Source organism: Centruroides vittatus, unplaced genomic scaffold (assembly GCF_030686945.1).
Source record: "Centruroides vittatus isolate TY-2023 unplaced genomic scaffold, ASM3068694v2 contig_1824, whole genome shotgun sequence".
In the NCBI taxonomy this organism is placed as follows: Eukaryota; Metazoa; Arthropoda; class Arachnida; order Scorpiones; family Buthidae; genus Centruroides; species Centruroides vittatus.
In genome coordinates, this window is record NW_027121123.1 from 1,343,100 (window position 1) to 1,359,000 (window position 15,901).

Genomic DNA, 15,901 nt, shown 5'->3' on the forward strand with positions numbered 1-15,901 from the left:
TCAGAGAAGCTATAAGATACAAAGCTTAGGGAATAGTGCCGCATCCCTAGCGAGAACTGGCTCATGGCAATTTTTCTCCGTATTCTACACCCAAAGGTACTTAATGGGACTTTCCTATCTCAACCCACTGGCCCTTGGGGAACTTCTTACCTGCTAGCATTTCAGAAAAGCTGAGCTTAATGGAATAACACAGGATATGAGTCCAGTCATTTAGAAATACTTATTATACTTATACTCCTAAAAAATTGCGAGAATATATATATATATATATAATATATATATATATATAAATGTAGAAAGATTCTACAACTCTAGCATTTTTTTAACATTGAAAAATTGAAGTTATAGATGAGAAAAACTACGATTCGCTCTAATGCACTGTTTTAATTCAGTAGCTCAGACGTTAGAGATATATAAATTTTTTCTTTCCTTCTCTTTCCTTCAGGATTATTGATATAAGGATAAAGACCATATGGCTTCACCCCTATTTGAAGAGAATTGAGCCTTCCCATTACGTCATGGATTTGAAAGAGAAATTAATGAAACAACCTCCGCACACCGAATTTAATTGATAAATCAATGCACTTATGTGGGAGATATATTTGTTTTATGTGTAGCTTGTCCGACTTTTTTCTCTTTTTTTTAAGAAAAAGGAAGAGAAAAAATCACAGTTTCATAGAAATAAAATTGTAAATTGTATCATTGATTGGTCTTTTAGACTTTTACGTGGTTGGATTGATGTATTTTACAACTCTTAGCATTTGGCATGAAACGTTTATTGTCCTTTTAGTTGATTTACACTCGATCTGGTTGCTCATAAAATAAACGTCTTTGAATGAGATGATAGCTCTAATCGGGCATATTTTTTCGCATCTGCAACAATTCCTTTGCTTATAGCACTTATTTATAACATAAATAAGCTGTGGAGTATTCAAATTTTATCAATTTTTCTTCTCTAGAGAAGTCTTTAGTCTTTTTTTTTTTTTCTTCTTCTCTTCCTCCCTTTCCTCAGACCTATCTTGTCTACATGTCGCTAGAATATTCAGTATTGATTATTCTTAAGGGTTGGGGAGTCTTTATAAAATATTTTGCAGTATTTTCTTAAAAGTATGAGGTGTTTTTAGCGTGTAAGGGTGTATTTAACTTCGTGAGGTTTATATTTTATTAATGTAACTTATGAGAACTGGATTAATTGCGTGAGGTGTAAGCTTTTCTGATCTTTCATCAACACCATTAAATACTAATTTTAGAACGGTGTGATTGGCAATAACCCAATCAATAAGGTTATCAGGAAAACCATCAAACCACTCTTGACTCATCCATCTGTCAACTGTAACGCTCACAAAAAAAACCGATCCTTGGAGACAGGTGGTCAAACCTTCATTAATAGTTGAAAAAAAGGAGCTTAGAATCAAATGAAAAGTGAACAGAACAAAAAAGAAATCAAATCAAGACAATGTCTGTTAAAACCCAACTTTCTCTCCATGGTTCTCACAGACAAATCACAGAACATGGAAGTGCAGGTGCGCTCGTGCTGTTGTCACGGCAACGACTGATACAGCTCCTCCAACTACTTCCTGTCACCCCTGCTTCGGTGCTGTACGCCCGGCCCAGCTGTGCACTCTCTATCGGCGACGAGCGAGAGGTACAGTCAGTGTTATTCTGTACAAATGTTCCACATCGATTTTTAGCAAGCCCAGTCCTCTATTAGAATTGGTTGAGGCAGTCTGCGCCATGTTCTTGCATAGAACGTCCAGAGATGGTATGCTGAGACAGGTAAGTATCTTTACTTATTCTTAACGTTATCCTTTAACCGATCCACTTCTTACTTTCGTTCGACATGATCCGGTTTTTTACCGAACTCTGCTTGGCTAGACACGTGGATCCGTTCGTTTGTCACACAGAATTTTTGTATTTTTCCTTCGCTAAACCGTAGCTCCTACTGCTTAAGGGCGTAATTACCGACCGTGTCGAAAATCCAATTTTGAATTTTAACTACGAGATTTCTGCATTTACGATCATCTCATTGCCTAGTGTCGACTTTAACTCCCTGTCTTTGCAACTTATAGCGAAATAATAGTCCAAGATATGAGAACATCTGGTGACAGAGTAGGCCTATGTGTGATACATGACTAGTATATAGACGACCTGTGTCACATTGACAGCTGACACAGGTCCTGGCATCCAGCCAAAGTCACTCCTAACTACCCTGTCAATACAGCATTCAAGCTTATCAGAAGTTAATAATAAGGAAACATTTCTTCCTATACCAAAGGCTAAACCCGGTACTCTTATCTAAATCCCGAACTAGGCGGGTTAATTCCTTCCAAGTAGAATGAGATGATGCTGCAACACGACTAACAGATTTTCAAATCCAAACATTCCTAAAATGATTTTAGACTCGGTAAAATTTTCCTAGTAGCGGCAATAAGTGTTCTTCTCATTTATTATAGAAAAAATATTACATAAATTAAGTTTTTTTTGTGTAAAGACAACCAACTTTATGACTTCTAACAGCTGCTTTGTTCGAGCTAACATTGTAGACATCTGGTAGAGCGTACGTGATCCGAATGGAAAGTTATTATATTTTATGTATTCTTCTATATCCTCCGTTATAAATGGATGTACTTCAGTATTCATGCACTATAATATCTTATCTTTATATCTGATAACTCAATTTATTTCTATTTTTTATCTTTCATCTTTTACTGTTGGAAGAAAGGCTCATTAATATCTTAAACTCCCTAACATTTGTCCAAGATAACTTTCAACAGTTCTCATGCTATCAATACTTCTCGGTTCTCTCATTAGTATTGGACTTTTAAGAATAAAGTTCGTTATGCTAATTGATCTCGTCCGTTTCACTTTATTCTCGCCACTACCCGCTTATTGTTCGTGTAGTAGCAGCATATTGCCCAAGCCTGGAAATTGCAGAAATTACACAATAATATTCTAGAATGGATTGAAGACGCCTGTTTCGTTTTATTCCAGAATTATTCGCGTAAGTTACTGTAGAAGCATCGTACTAAAGCTTGGAAATTTAGAAATTTATTCAATAATCCTTTGTTCTAGAATAAATTGAAGATGAAGACTTCTGTTTCATTTTATTCTAGAGTTAGTTGCCTTTGTTGCAACATAAGTATCATATTACAGTCTGGAAATTTAACAGGATTACGCAACAATATCTTGAGATACATTCAAGAATAAATTGAAGATGCCTGTTTCATTTTATTCTAGGGTTATTCGTCATTGTTATTGTAAAAGCATCAAATTCAAACTCGAAAATTTATAGTATTACGTAACAATATCTCTTTGTAGATTCTGGAACAAATCGAAGGTGTCTGTTTCATTCTGTTTTAGAATTATCCTGGTTTGTCGCTATAAAAACGTTACAACACAGTCGGAAATTTACAGATTTATGCAACAATGAAATAAATTGTAGATATCTGTTTCACTCTATTCTAGAATTATCTACATATTTGTTACTTTAAAAGCATCATATTGTTAAATCTTGGAAATCTACACAATTATAGCTATAAACAGAGCAAATATATCCGGAACAAGTTAGCAACATTAATAAGATTTTATTGTAAATGATAGCATGATCAATGTTGACAACGACATTTATTACGCTAGTAGCATTAACGCTAAACAATGGATTTACTAGGAAACTTTTTAAAGACACGAAAAACAATATTAAGTTTTATTGTTTAAATATTAATATATACATTTTTTGTTTAGTAATTAAGTAAACACATTAGACTGAATGAAGATACTAATATCAAATCGATATGATCGATTGAGTTATCAACTGTAACTGAATCGATATTAATGGGCAATGAAAAATTGATTGAAGAATTTTATTTCTTTATTTTTTTTTACATAATTTATTCTTTAATTTTACTTTAATTTTTTTATACGCTAATTACATTCATAATCGAGACTTACAGCTTTAGACATAGTTTTAATTAAGCGTAGGGCCTACTGAACTGTTAAATAAACTTTAACTTATATTTATAATTAATTCTAAGTTAATTTTTATTTAATTATGCAGTAAAACATATTTAACTTTTCAAGTATTTATGCCATTAAATAAAATATACTTCTGCTTACTGAATTAATAAGTAAATAGAATTAAAATCTAGTATATATATATTTTAAAATCCAATTTCTAAAAATTGGATTTAAAAATATATATATTTTTTTAATTATAAAAAATTGAAGATCGATTTGTAATAACTGTTTTGAGTTAGGAAAAAAATTTTATTACTATATCCAAATTTTCCTTCTTCCTAATCACATTCATAAATGATTTTCTGTTTTAAAAAAGTAAATAAAAATGCTTTTATTTATGATAAAAACTTAAAAATGTAATTTTTTTTTGCATATAAGTCTAGATAATTTATATACTTAGGAAGAAATAGAAGGGTAGAAAAATATATATTTTTCCGCCCTTCTCAATGTTTATACGTAGAGAGAGGGGTGGAAAAATTAGTTTAAATGGCCATTTTTTTGGAAGAAATTAATTAAATTGCTGTTTTTTTATTTTCTTTATTTAAATTTTAAAATATAAAATGAATTCTAAAGAATCGAATGTCATTTTTTCGGAAATGTTTTGGAATATTTCATCCTATTTTTCTTCTTTTTTGATGGGTATTTTCAAGAGGAAAGTACATTTAGAACTGAAAGGTTTTTAGAGCTTTGCTTCTTTTGATGTCTTCCATTGTTTTTAGGTGATATTCTTGGGTAGAAGATCTGTAAATTTTGTCATTTGTTTTCTTCACATGAGTTTTCATTCTGAATAAGAATCAAAATTTTTCAGAAATGATGCGGGACACTGAACTAAAAGAAGTAAAACAATAAAAAAAATGAAATAAAATAAAGGAAATTTTCATTTATTTAAAAGAGAATACACATACAATCCATAGGGGACAATTTAATTAAAATTAATAAAGAACAACCTTTCCTTAATTTACTTTCCAACTAACTCCAATTAAAATTTTTGAATTATCCTAAGCTAAATGAATATAAAAGACAGGAAAAACTGGTTGTAGTAAGATTAATTTCATAATTGAAATTCTCCAGTTTAAAATTTTCTTAAAACTTGTTTAAATTTTTAATAAATTAAACGTATGTAAGAAGAGCAATATAAATTTTTTAAGCGCCTGCATGCACATACAGACATACAGACGTGTGATATATATATATATATATATATAATTATAAACGAGTGAATTGTTCTCGTTTATTCTTATCTTTTTTTAAGCAGTTGAGACTCATCGATTCGTATTTATTTTAAAAATAAACTCAAGGCAACATCGATCATGGAGTATAACATATATAAATCAGCTTCGTAATTATCCAACATGTTTTTAATAGTAAAGAATGAATGATTGATTTATTATATCCAACCGTTTATTAGCGTGACTGTCTTTAATAAATACGTAAGCACGAACTATTATAAGTTTGCAATTTTTTTTTTTGAACGAAAATTTGGCAAAAGATTTTTATAATTCTCACTCCTTAAATTAAAAATAAATTGATTCTTATACACTCGATTTAAATTCAACTCTTTATATTGTAGTCTAAATTCGTTTTCTCACATCAAACGTGGGAGGTCCTGACGTTGGCTGCTAATTTGGTGGTGCACAGCTGTATAAATAACACATCCAATTCTTCAGTGTAAGAGATTAACTCCAGCTTTCAAAGACTTCCCTTATTTCTTAATCCCAGTTCTGACTATTGTAACCGTGTTTAGCTTATAGGGGGCGAAGAACCGTTTGTGTAAAATGAAGACCTAAATCTCGAAGAAAGAATAATAATAATAATAATAATGCAAGTATTTTCGCTACTAGTTCGGCTGAAATTTATTTTATTTTTATATATATATTTTTTTCTAAATCGTTACTACACTTTGATTTATATCGAGTTGATTTTCGATGTTACAACAGTTAGACAACCGTTTGTTGTTTAAGTTTAGTTGAAGTTAAACTGTAGAATGGAGTTGACTGCAATCGGTGATGGATTGCTATTTTTTTCTTTCTTTCTTCTTCTTCTTCTTCTTTTTCCTCTTCTCCAAGTACAGACTCTGCTGTTGATCTCAAAGCTGCTCGGTTCACTTGACTACGAAGTGAATTTATTCTTTCGAGTCTAACTTAATTCTTTACCTATTTCTCACCGACTTGAAGCTTCATTTAACATTCTTTAAGCGCCCTTTTCGTTTCTAAGAAAGCATCCTTCAAGATCATTCATCGTTTCGTTCTTCTAAGAGGTAATGCTCATTTTTTTCGAGTGTAGGAAACGACATTCGAATTCGTTTGATATCCATCACGGCATTCCACAGTCAGCAGCATCCATTCAGACAATCTTTCCATCAGACCAGAGAGACATTACCTACGCTTACAAAAGCAAACCTTGACTAGTTTTCGACCACCGCCATCACTTTCTATGCCACATTTGTCCAAATGTCTACAGTCACGTACGAGCGGCCATTGTCTGAAGCATCCATGGAAGGTTTCGACATGATAAAGTTGTCGGCTGTAGGAGTCAATAGCGCGAATTGACTTAATGCGCAATGAGACGTAGCATCTGATGAGATCTCCATCCTAAAGAAAGTCTAGGACAAGGGGTTACATCCAGTGCTTTACGCATCATTAAAGGTCACTTTGACCATCGCGTTCGAATTGTGGTAGAAAGAAATCAATGGCCGTGCGCCCAGTCGAGTTGCCACTCACTTTAATTTCCTGAAACTTCTTTTCTATAATAACAAAAGTAAGGATATAAAGTTGTAAAGCTGCATTCTTCTGGAATGATTCTAACAAGTTTTCTAAAACTAAAGATAATTAATTAATTCTTCTGTAAAAATTTCCATTAGCTTAATCTTGATAAATGAACTTCTTTTAATTATTATTCTTCATTCTTTTTCTATAATGACACCTCACCGTTTCTCATTTTGTCGCATATTTTAAGATACTAAAAATAAATTAAACTATAAGTATGCACACGTATAAATACGTAGGAAATTAAATTATATTTTTTTGTATTTAAAAAAAAAATAATCTTTCTTCATTGTCATCGAGATTGTCAGAGATGAGATTCTGTAGAAAGGAACGTGAAAAATTTGAACTAGTCGCGACCCTGACTCCGTGCTTCGTGTCTCTGAATAAATAATTTTTGTAAGGTGTCAAAATTTTCCATGTCTTCTTCCCGTTGTACAAGTTGTCATTAGAAAATACCAACACAAACTAAATTTAGTTTGGAGTATGGCCAATTATAGAAGATTGGACGTAATGCCAAGTGTTGTTGCAGTTGAATCGAAAGAGGGGGTTTCGTCTTTTTTTTACCTCTCCATTTTCTTAAGGTTTTCTATCACTTATTTTCGTTCTAGTTTATTCAGTAACGATGTAAAACTTCACTTATCTATTCTTATTTATTACCCAAAACGTTTATGTCCTCTTTTTTTTTTCTTTGTTAAGAGCTACGATTTTATCTGACGAAACTCCATTGTAAAAATGGGAGTAGAGACTTCATTTACATCAAATCAAAACGGACTAAAATGCAAATCAACCGTTTCGATTTTATTTTAGCCTGATAGACAATCCCAAATTCAATCTATATTTTGCATTCAATTCGTCTAATGTAACGTATTTCGGGATTCAATTTCGCTAGATATAGCATACAATTCAAAAAATTCACTTTCTCTGGAATGTGAAGAGAGTACATTTGACATAACTGTTCTTTTTTTTATATTATTTTTAGATGCATTGTGTCCATTTATGTTTCTAGTTTCATCTCGGTATACTTTGACATTAGTTTCATTTGTTGAGACATACATTTCAATTCAATTTTGTCATCTTTCCCGACATTTTAAGCTTCTTAAAATAAAGAAAAATCTCGAATCCTAGCTGTAATTTAATTTACTGTTCAATATCTGGAGACGAGTCGATAGTAATTTATTGTTTCGTCTCTTAATTTTACAGCTAAATTCAACTTAATTTAGTCGAATCGTAGATGAAAGGCAGCCTTTAATTTTAACTGAATTTTCTTCTTTTCTCTTCATATCTCGTTTCTTTCACTACTTTTTATCATCAATTTGCATTCGATTTCACTATCTTTTAACAGATTTTAATCTCTCCCACTCTCTCTCTCTCTCTCTAGTCTAATAATTCTCTATATTTTCGGTATATTTGAAGCGATTTTTTATCTTAATTTTCGGCATCGTATCTCACTTCATTAACTTGGCTTTGATATTTATATTTTCATTACCTTCTTTCCTCCATCATTTGTATGTTTTTAGCACGTTAACTATTTATCTTCGTCACTTCTAAGCGACTCGAAACCGTTAGAAAATTCATTTCTTCGACTTTAAATCAGTTTAAAAGTTTTCTATTCCATTTAAAAAACAGTAAAATAAGACAAAAATCATTATCTGAAAACCCAACATAATTACTAAAGCTTTTATCATTTTCAGCAATTCCGTTTATCGATCAACTAACAGTCTCCAGTTTACCGATGACATTCATTTCTACTTTGCTACATAAAATCCATTTAAAGTTCGTTAAAACCTAAGGAAAAAACAAAAAAAGAAATCACAAAGTAAATTACAACTTAAATTAAAGAAATACGGCTCCATTATCACTCCCATTTTAAGCCACGAAGAAGAGGAAGAGGAATCTTCGAAGGATGAAGCTGTATAAATTCAATAAAATTTTCACGATTATCTAATGTTAAATCGTAGTAATTTTATTGAAAATCGTGTCGTGAATATTTACACCCATACTTCAAACAGTCCAATGTTTACCATCCATTGTATCGAAGCCTTATTAAACAAGCGAAAAGGAGAAGCGCATCACTTTGATAATTTTACTTCCAGATCGAAAAGGGTCTCGGAATACAAAGTGTTAAGGGAGAATGGTACAGTGGAAATCAATTGAATAGGAATTTTACGACTAAGCGTTAAGTGTAGTGTTCCTGGACATTTGCTGGTTCTCAGGGGTAAAGTTTGTATCGCATACAAGTATCGTTATGCGCCTGGTTATGTCTGCTACTACGTCGTTTCGGATAACATGGCTGAACTTACGTGTCGTGAAGCAGATTGTCTCTTCCACTATTATGACTGTTGCGTGATTGTCCGAGCTAACAATTTGTTTCATTTTTATATCCGTGTTTACTGATTACAAAAAGCGTTTACGTTTTACTTTTATTTACACAAATTATTCCCTTCCTTTCGGCTCAGATAAAAATCAATTTATTTCCTTAAAAACTAAGGACAATTTACTAAACTTTTTTGTGGTTGTTTCCGCAGAGATTGAACTAAGCAAATTGATCAGAGAAGGAGGGGAAAATACCAGATTAAAATCTGATTTTTGCATTCTTTTCTCAAAGATAATCTCAGAAATTTTAACAAGTTTATTACTTCTATCATCCTCCTCCTGATAGGATGACAGTTTAAAAAATTATTCAGCTTTTTTAACTGTCTCTTCAATGTAAGATGATGTATTAGCTCCCCTCTCCAGTATGAAAAAATACGTCCCGTCAGTTTATATTTCTTCCTTACTAACTACAAAAAGTACGTCCTGTTTGTCTATAATTTTCGTTCGTTCTCACATAAGTCTTGTTAATTTACGCCCTTAACAAATTCCATAAGTTTTATATATCTAAACCCCTTCTTTCCATCTCGATCCATCATTGAATTAATTTATTTGTATAATTAAAAAAGCTTAATTTCGAACATTTAAAATTATTTACTTAAAAGTTACAATAATTACAGTATTTAATAGTTTATTTTTAGCTTTAAAAGTACGTCCTGTTTGTCTATATTTATCTTTTAAAATAAACAAGATGCAAGAATTTAAACAAAGTCTTAAAAAAAGAGAGTGAAATGTTTTGTATATTTAATTGATAAGTTGATGTCTTAGTAATGTTAAAGTGCAGTAAAATAAATTTTTTTGATTAGATTTATCTCCCATCTTATGTTTTTAGACAGTCTGGCCGGAGAGGTTTCCTTCTTAAGCTTCTTTATATCACCTTGGAGACTTCACCTGCCTCAGGAATACAGTTTTTATGCGTTAGCGTTAATAGCTATCATTAGAGGCAAGTCAAAGACATTTATCCTTGATACTTTGATCTGTAAAAATTTTTTTTCTTTACTCCAAAATCGATAAAAGTAGCGAAATTCTACATTATAATATCTAAATAAACATGTATACACACCGCATCTAACGTATCGTAAATAAGTAATAAAAGAAATTTACAAATGGACGGTAAGTTAATTTACCGTGACGCTTTAAACCTTAAAAAGAGAGGGGGAAAGTTCTATCTGCATGTAGTAATTTATATTTTAAATCAATTTTATGCACGATATAATTTATTTTACTCTTATAAAAACTGAAAGAATTCTTAAATTACTGTTTGAGGTCTCCTCTTTTATTGTTTGTAGCAAATTTAATGGCTTATTTTTGTATTAAAATTATTCTGTATATAAATTTCGGTGTTAATTTTTAAGAAATTTCTTTTATTGTTTTCATCTTTCTGACGTAGTTCGGGAATTTCGATGATTCATTTCGATCGATTTTCTTAAGAAAAATCAGGATTTAAATATACATAAAAGCACGAATATATATAAAATTTACAAAGTATACTTTTTAAGGCAATCGATACAGTAGTTTTATTATTAAATTCTTATATGCAGAAGTATAGCTCAAGTAGTGTAAGAGGAGATGCTTTCATGCGTGTAGAAAGCGCAAACATCAGTTTCATACATTTTTTTCCCTTCTTCTTCTTCCTGGATTTTTTCCTTTCCTTAATCAAGAAGTCGAACAATGTTAATTGAATTATATAGCATTGGTCTAGGTTTCTAGATAAGTGAGTAGGTAAATAATTAGTAAAGCAATGTTAATGTATTCAGGACACATTTCATTGTTTCTTAAAGGAAAAATCAGAATCGTGTTATTCAGCTTGCATACAGCCACAACATCTCTAGGGTCTTTCAATTAACATCTAGGTTTCTGCCTTTCTTCTTTTTTTTTTATGCTATTTATCCTGCTACAACTGAGGAATTCCAAAAGAGAGAGAAAGCAATATAATTTTCTTCGAACACGTACCATTGCTGTTTATCTAATCCGGTAATTTTATCGAATCTGTCGAATTATATCCCATTATTACATAAACAAGATCAAGTGGAATATCAAAGAATTTTATTAAATTTATTTTTTTTTAGTTAAAAAAATTATATTTTATTTATTTCACGTTTTGAAAAATTGTACTCTTGAGATCCATCGTAAAATCGTAATTGATTGAAACGTGTGTGCTTCTCTACAAAGTGCAAAGTTTTCTGGAGTGTTTTCAAAAGCGAAATTGATTGAAATGTTGAAAAATAAATATTGTTATTTTACATCGACTGTTTACTTGACCGGGAACAGGTCCTTTTAAAGAAGGGTACACACAATGACGAGTGCATTCCATTTGTCTATATACGTCACTAGTTTAAAGCTTTTCAGTAATACTTGTTAAGTTCCCTACGTGAAGACTTAATGGATCAATTAGTTGAGGTTTGGCACTCATTTCTATCTCCCTCTTCATAGCTACTGTCACACGTGCGAACTCGTCCAGCGTTGGGGGGCACGCCATATTGCTTCATTGTGGCAGCCTCCTCTCGGAGACACCCCTAACGTTCTATACCCGGGAGGTTTATATTCTTCACACCCTCGACATTGTCCGATTTTCTGCAGTTGGTCTCTCCCAATTGGGGAAAACTAACAAAAGAATCGTCAAGGTGGCCTCCACAGACAGTCTTGACAACTTTATTTTTCTTTTATCCCCACTACTCACCTTACACAATTGAACTTTCTGTTCAACTTTAATCAGGACTGAAGTGTTTTGGGACACGTTGAAAATTTATATTTATTTTTAAACCTTCCACACTTGAGATTCTTTAAATTAAAGAAAATTGTTTAAAGAAAACGAAGATTGAAGTAGAATTTTTTTAAATATGTGTATATATATGTATTCGAAACTATTTATTTGCTTATTTTGCAGCATTTTACTCTGCTCCACTGACCTCTCTTCCTTTATTCCTTTCAGACACTCAAGAACTTTGTCCTATGTTATCGTCGAGATGATTGGCTGATGTTGTTGTGACGTCAGCGGGGTGAGGCCGCTTTGCGCATGATTAGAAAAGTGAGTAGTACTGAAGTTGTCAGCTGTGCCAGTCCAGTAAAGAGAAGTGACTATTGGAGCGAATACACAATAAGTGTTTAGCACAGTAAATGTGATTGATCTTTAAAAGCATCACACCCTACTCGTGGCTAGCATGCACATTGCATGCAGCGAACTCATGACGTCAGTGAAGTGTACACCAAGACAATATCGGACTGATTAGGAAAAAGCCGCACCATGTCGAAATTCGTTCTTATTTATTGCTCTCTTCTAATAGTTCTAGTGAAGTCGCAAGATGCATCATCAAACAAAGAAAGGTGTGAAGAGATCTCGATACCTATGTGCCGCGGAATTGGGTATAACTACACATCCATGCCCAATCAATTTCATCACGACACGCAAGAAGAAGCGGGATTGGAAGTACACCAGTTTTGGCCTTTGGTGGAAATTCAATGTTCCGATGACTTAAAATTCTTTTTATGTTCTATGTATGCACCCATCTGTATGGAAGATTATCCCGGGAGATTGCCCGCCTGTCGTTCTGTATGCGAGCGAGCACGATCCGGATGCGCACCCATTATGAGACAATACGGATTCGCTTGGCCGGAGAGAATGAATTGCGACGATTTACCAAAATATGGCGACCAGGAACGATTATGTATGGACGCGAAAGAAGGAGCACCTCCCGAACAACCCCCGTCGATAGTCCAACATCCGAGAGCCAAGGACGGACGCGAGAGAAGACCGTCTTACAGAGGTCGACCTCCATACCGTAACAGAGATAGGCACGATCTTCTACCTGGTAAACGTCCTGCTCGAATTCCAGTACAGGGAATTTCAGATTCCGAATGTCCTTGCGACTGTAGATACCCGATGGTGGCCATAGTCGAAATGGACGATCGCAGATTCTTCAACAAGGTGATCACCGGCGGTGTGATTAATTGTGCCACCCCGTGTTTCAGCCCTTACTTTAACAAAGACGAACAGACATTCGCAACTTTCTGGATCGGACTGTGGGCAATTTTATGTTGTATCTCGGCGAGTTTGACGGTACTCACCTTCCTGATCGACATGCAAAGATTCCGTTATCCCGAACGTCCCATCATATTTTTATCAGGATGTTACTTGATGGTGTCGATCGGTTACTTAGTTAGAATCGGTTTGGGGCACGAAGCTGTTGCGTGCGACGGACCTATCATCAGATATCACACCACGGGCAGACCGGCCGCTTGCACTATTGTGTTTCTACTAATCTACTTTTTTGGTATGGCTAGTTCCCTGTGGTGGGTCATTCTTACACTTACCTGGCTTCTAGCTGCCGGTCTGAAGTGGGGCAACGAAGCCATAGCCGGATATTCCCAATACTTCCATTTAGCAGCGTGGTTGGTACCTACCGTCAAATCAATTGCCATTTTGGCAATGGGTGCCGTGGATGGAGATTCCGTAGCAGGGATATGCACGGTAGGAAATCAGAACTTGGATCATCTACGAGGCTTTGTGATCGCTCCTTTGTGTGTCTATTTATTATTGGGTACTTCGTTTCTTCTGGCTGGATTTGTAGCCCTCTTTCGAATAAGGAAAGTTATACGACAACAAGCAAGAGCAAAAGTCGATAAATTGGAAAAGCTGATGATTCGTATCGGAATATTTTCTCTGCTTTATACAGTGCCTGCAACTATTGTAATCGGTTGTTACGTCTACGAGCAATATTATCAAGAAATGTGGGATCGAAGACACAATTGTCCCTGCACAGGTCCAAAGCAACGTCCCGATTATTCTGTCTTCATGCTCAAATATTTCATGTGTTTAGTCGTGGGCATCACTTCCGGATGTTGGATTACTTCTATCAAAACTCTGGACACATGGAGACGTTTTTACAGTCGATTGTGCTTTCGATCTCACGGAAGAGCTAACGTAAACGGCCCAGGACTAGCCGAACAGCAACTGTCACATCCCAGGACGTTCAAACCACTCAGTCCATCTAGTCACGTGGGACACGTTTCCACTCACAGTAAACACCTTCCATTGAGTCACGTCTAGACTCCATTCGAATTCACTAATTGTAAATACATTTCTCATATCACTGTACATATCAGTTGTTGAAGAAGGAAGAAACAAGTAAAACAAAATTACAAAAAATCCATTTAGTTGAACGAATATCTCAGGATGCTATTTAAAAAAAATTAAAGAAAACAAAAAATAACCATTCTTTTAATCGAGTGGGATTTTTTATTATTATTATTATAATTATTATTATATCCCAACAATTATCCTGGTTTTCCTATTGGTGACGTCGCAACGTTAGGTTGTATGGTAAAAATTAGTGAGATTTGAAGTATACGTGTACTCGTCAGTTTAAAAACTAGTCCATATTTGGCACAACCTCTACGTCTCGAAACTGTGATGACTTATTAGAACACTATCCTTTTCTTCTCTTTCTCTTTCTCTCCATTAGTGTCTACTGAAAAGAGCCACAGATATTTAACATAAAAAAAGGGACCAAAACTGTTTGAGATAATGAAAAATAAAATAAAATAAATAAATAAAAATAAAATAAAGTGACAATCTTCGGACACTAATGTATATATGGACGAGATGGGATAGTAAAGCGTTACATATAATGTTTTAGGGTAGAAAAGTCAAAGTGTTAGTCCTATTTCTAGACATCCGACATAGTTGGCGACGTGCCAAAGACCATGATGTCAATGTTTTTTCAAATACTTCACCCTCCTTTTGGCTTTCGTCCCCCCTCCCAAAAGATTTTTTCTTAAACTCCTCTCGCCTTTCTATGACTCTATACAGTATTTCCTACTTTTCTAAAATGATTAGTGTTTGTAACTATGTGTGCTATTTAAGCTTAAAAACAGGGTAAAGAAAAAGAAATTCTTTTTTCGACTATTGTATTTGTACACAGTAAAATAATAATAATAATAACAACAAAAAAAAGAAAAAAAACCAAAAAATACATTTTTGCTGTATGGTTATATATTGTATATAGATTCTGTATTACGCCTGCTTCGGTGGATTATATAAGAATTTAGAAGAACGAGCAGGGTTTTTTAAACAACAACAACAACAAAAAAAAGCGCTAACAGGGTATATATTGTATTCACTTTGTTCTCTGAGTTGTTGTGTTGTGAGAATGTGGTTAAAATGTTTGTTTATAAAGATTTTTGTGAACTGAATAAGTTGTTTGTCTCTCTTACTCTACACACAAAAACACATTCCAAACAACATAAACAGAGGAATATTAAATAAATTACGATTTTTTAAATGTTAATTACGGTTTAAATTAGTTAAATTTTAACAAAACTCTTCATTTATAAGCGCGACTTTGAGGTAAACAAAGAGTTTTAAGGCGATTTTCCCGTATAAAAAATGTCGTGTTTTTTAATACTTTTAATCGAATTTTTACAGCGTATTTTTGTTTAGACATTAAAGAGAATTTAAATGAACAGTATCTTAAAGAGTTTATTTTCGAATTGGAATAATTTAACAATCTAAAATGATATATAAATACCTATAAAAGACTGAATAAATAAACGGTGAAAAAGACTTTTCGGATTAGATACGCTCTTTAACCATAAACATTTAGAAAAAGGAATTTTTGGCAAATATCCACGTATCTCTCTCTGATCTGAAGTAGACAAGTAAGAAAAGAAAATATAAGAAAAAAAAGTGTTGTGAACAACCAATATGCTAGACTTTTGACAGCTGTTTCTTGTTAGAATGGTGGAAGAAGTTT

General features: G+C 33.2%; 1 protein-coding gene across 1 annotated transcript; it reads left to right on the forward strand.

Moving 5' to 3' along the window:
• The first annotated feature begins 1,635 nt into the window (after positions 1-1,635).
• LOC136969852 (frizzled-5-like) lies at positions 1,636-15,344 on the forward strand. Its single transcript, XM_067264140.1, has 2 exons — positions 1,636-1,776; positions 12,082-15,344. The coding sequence occupies exon 2, from the start codon at positions 12,394-12,396 to the stop codon at positions 14,194-14,196; it is 1,803 nt and encodes a 600-aa protein (XP_067120241.1). The 5' UTR covers positions 1,636-1,776; positions 12,082-12,393; the 3' UTR covers positions 14,197-15,344.
• Positions 15,345-15,901: the final 557 nt, after the last annotated feature.

Bases quoted from the DNA above. Each gene is read 5' to 3' on its own strand.
- LOC136969852 (XM_067264140.1), top strand. From the start codon at position 12,394: ATGTCGAAATTCGTTCTTATTTATTGCTCTCTTCTAATAGTTCTAGTG.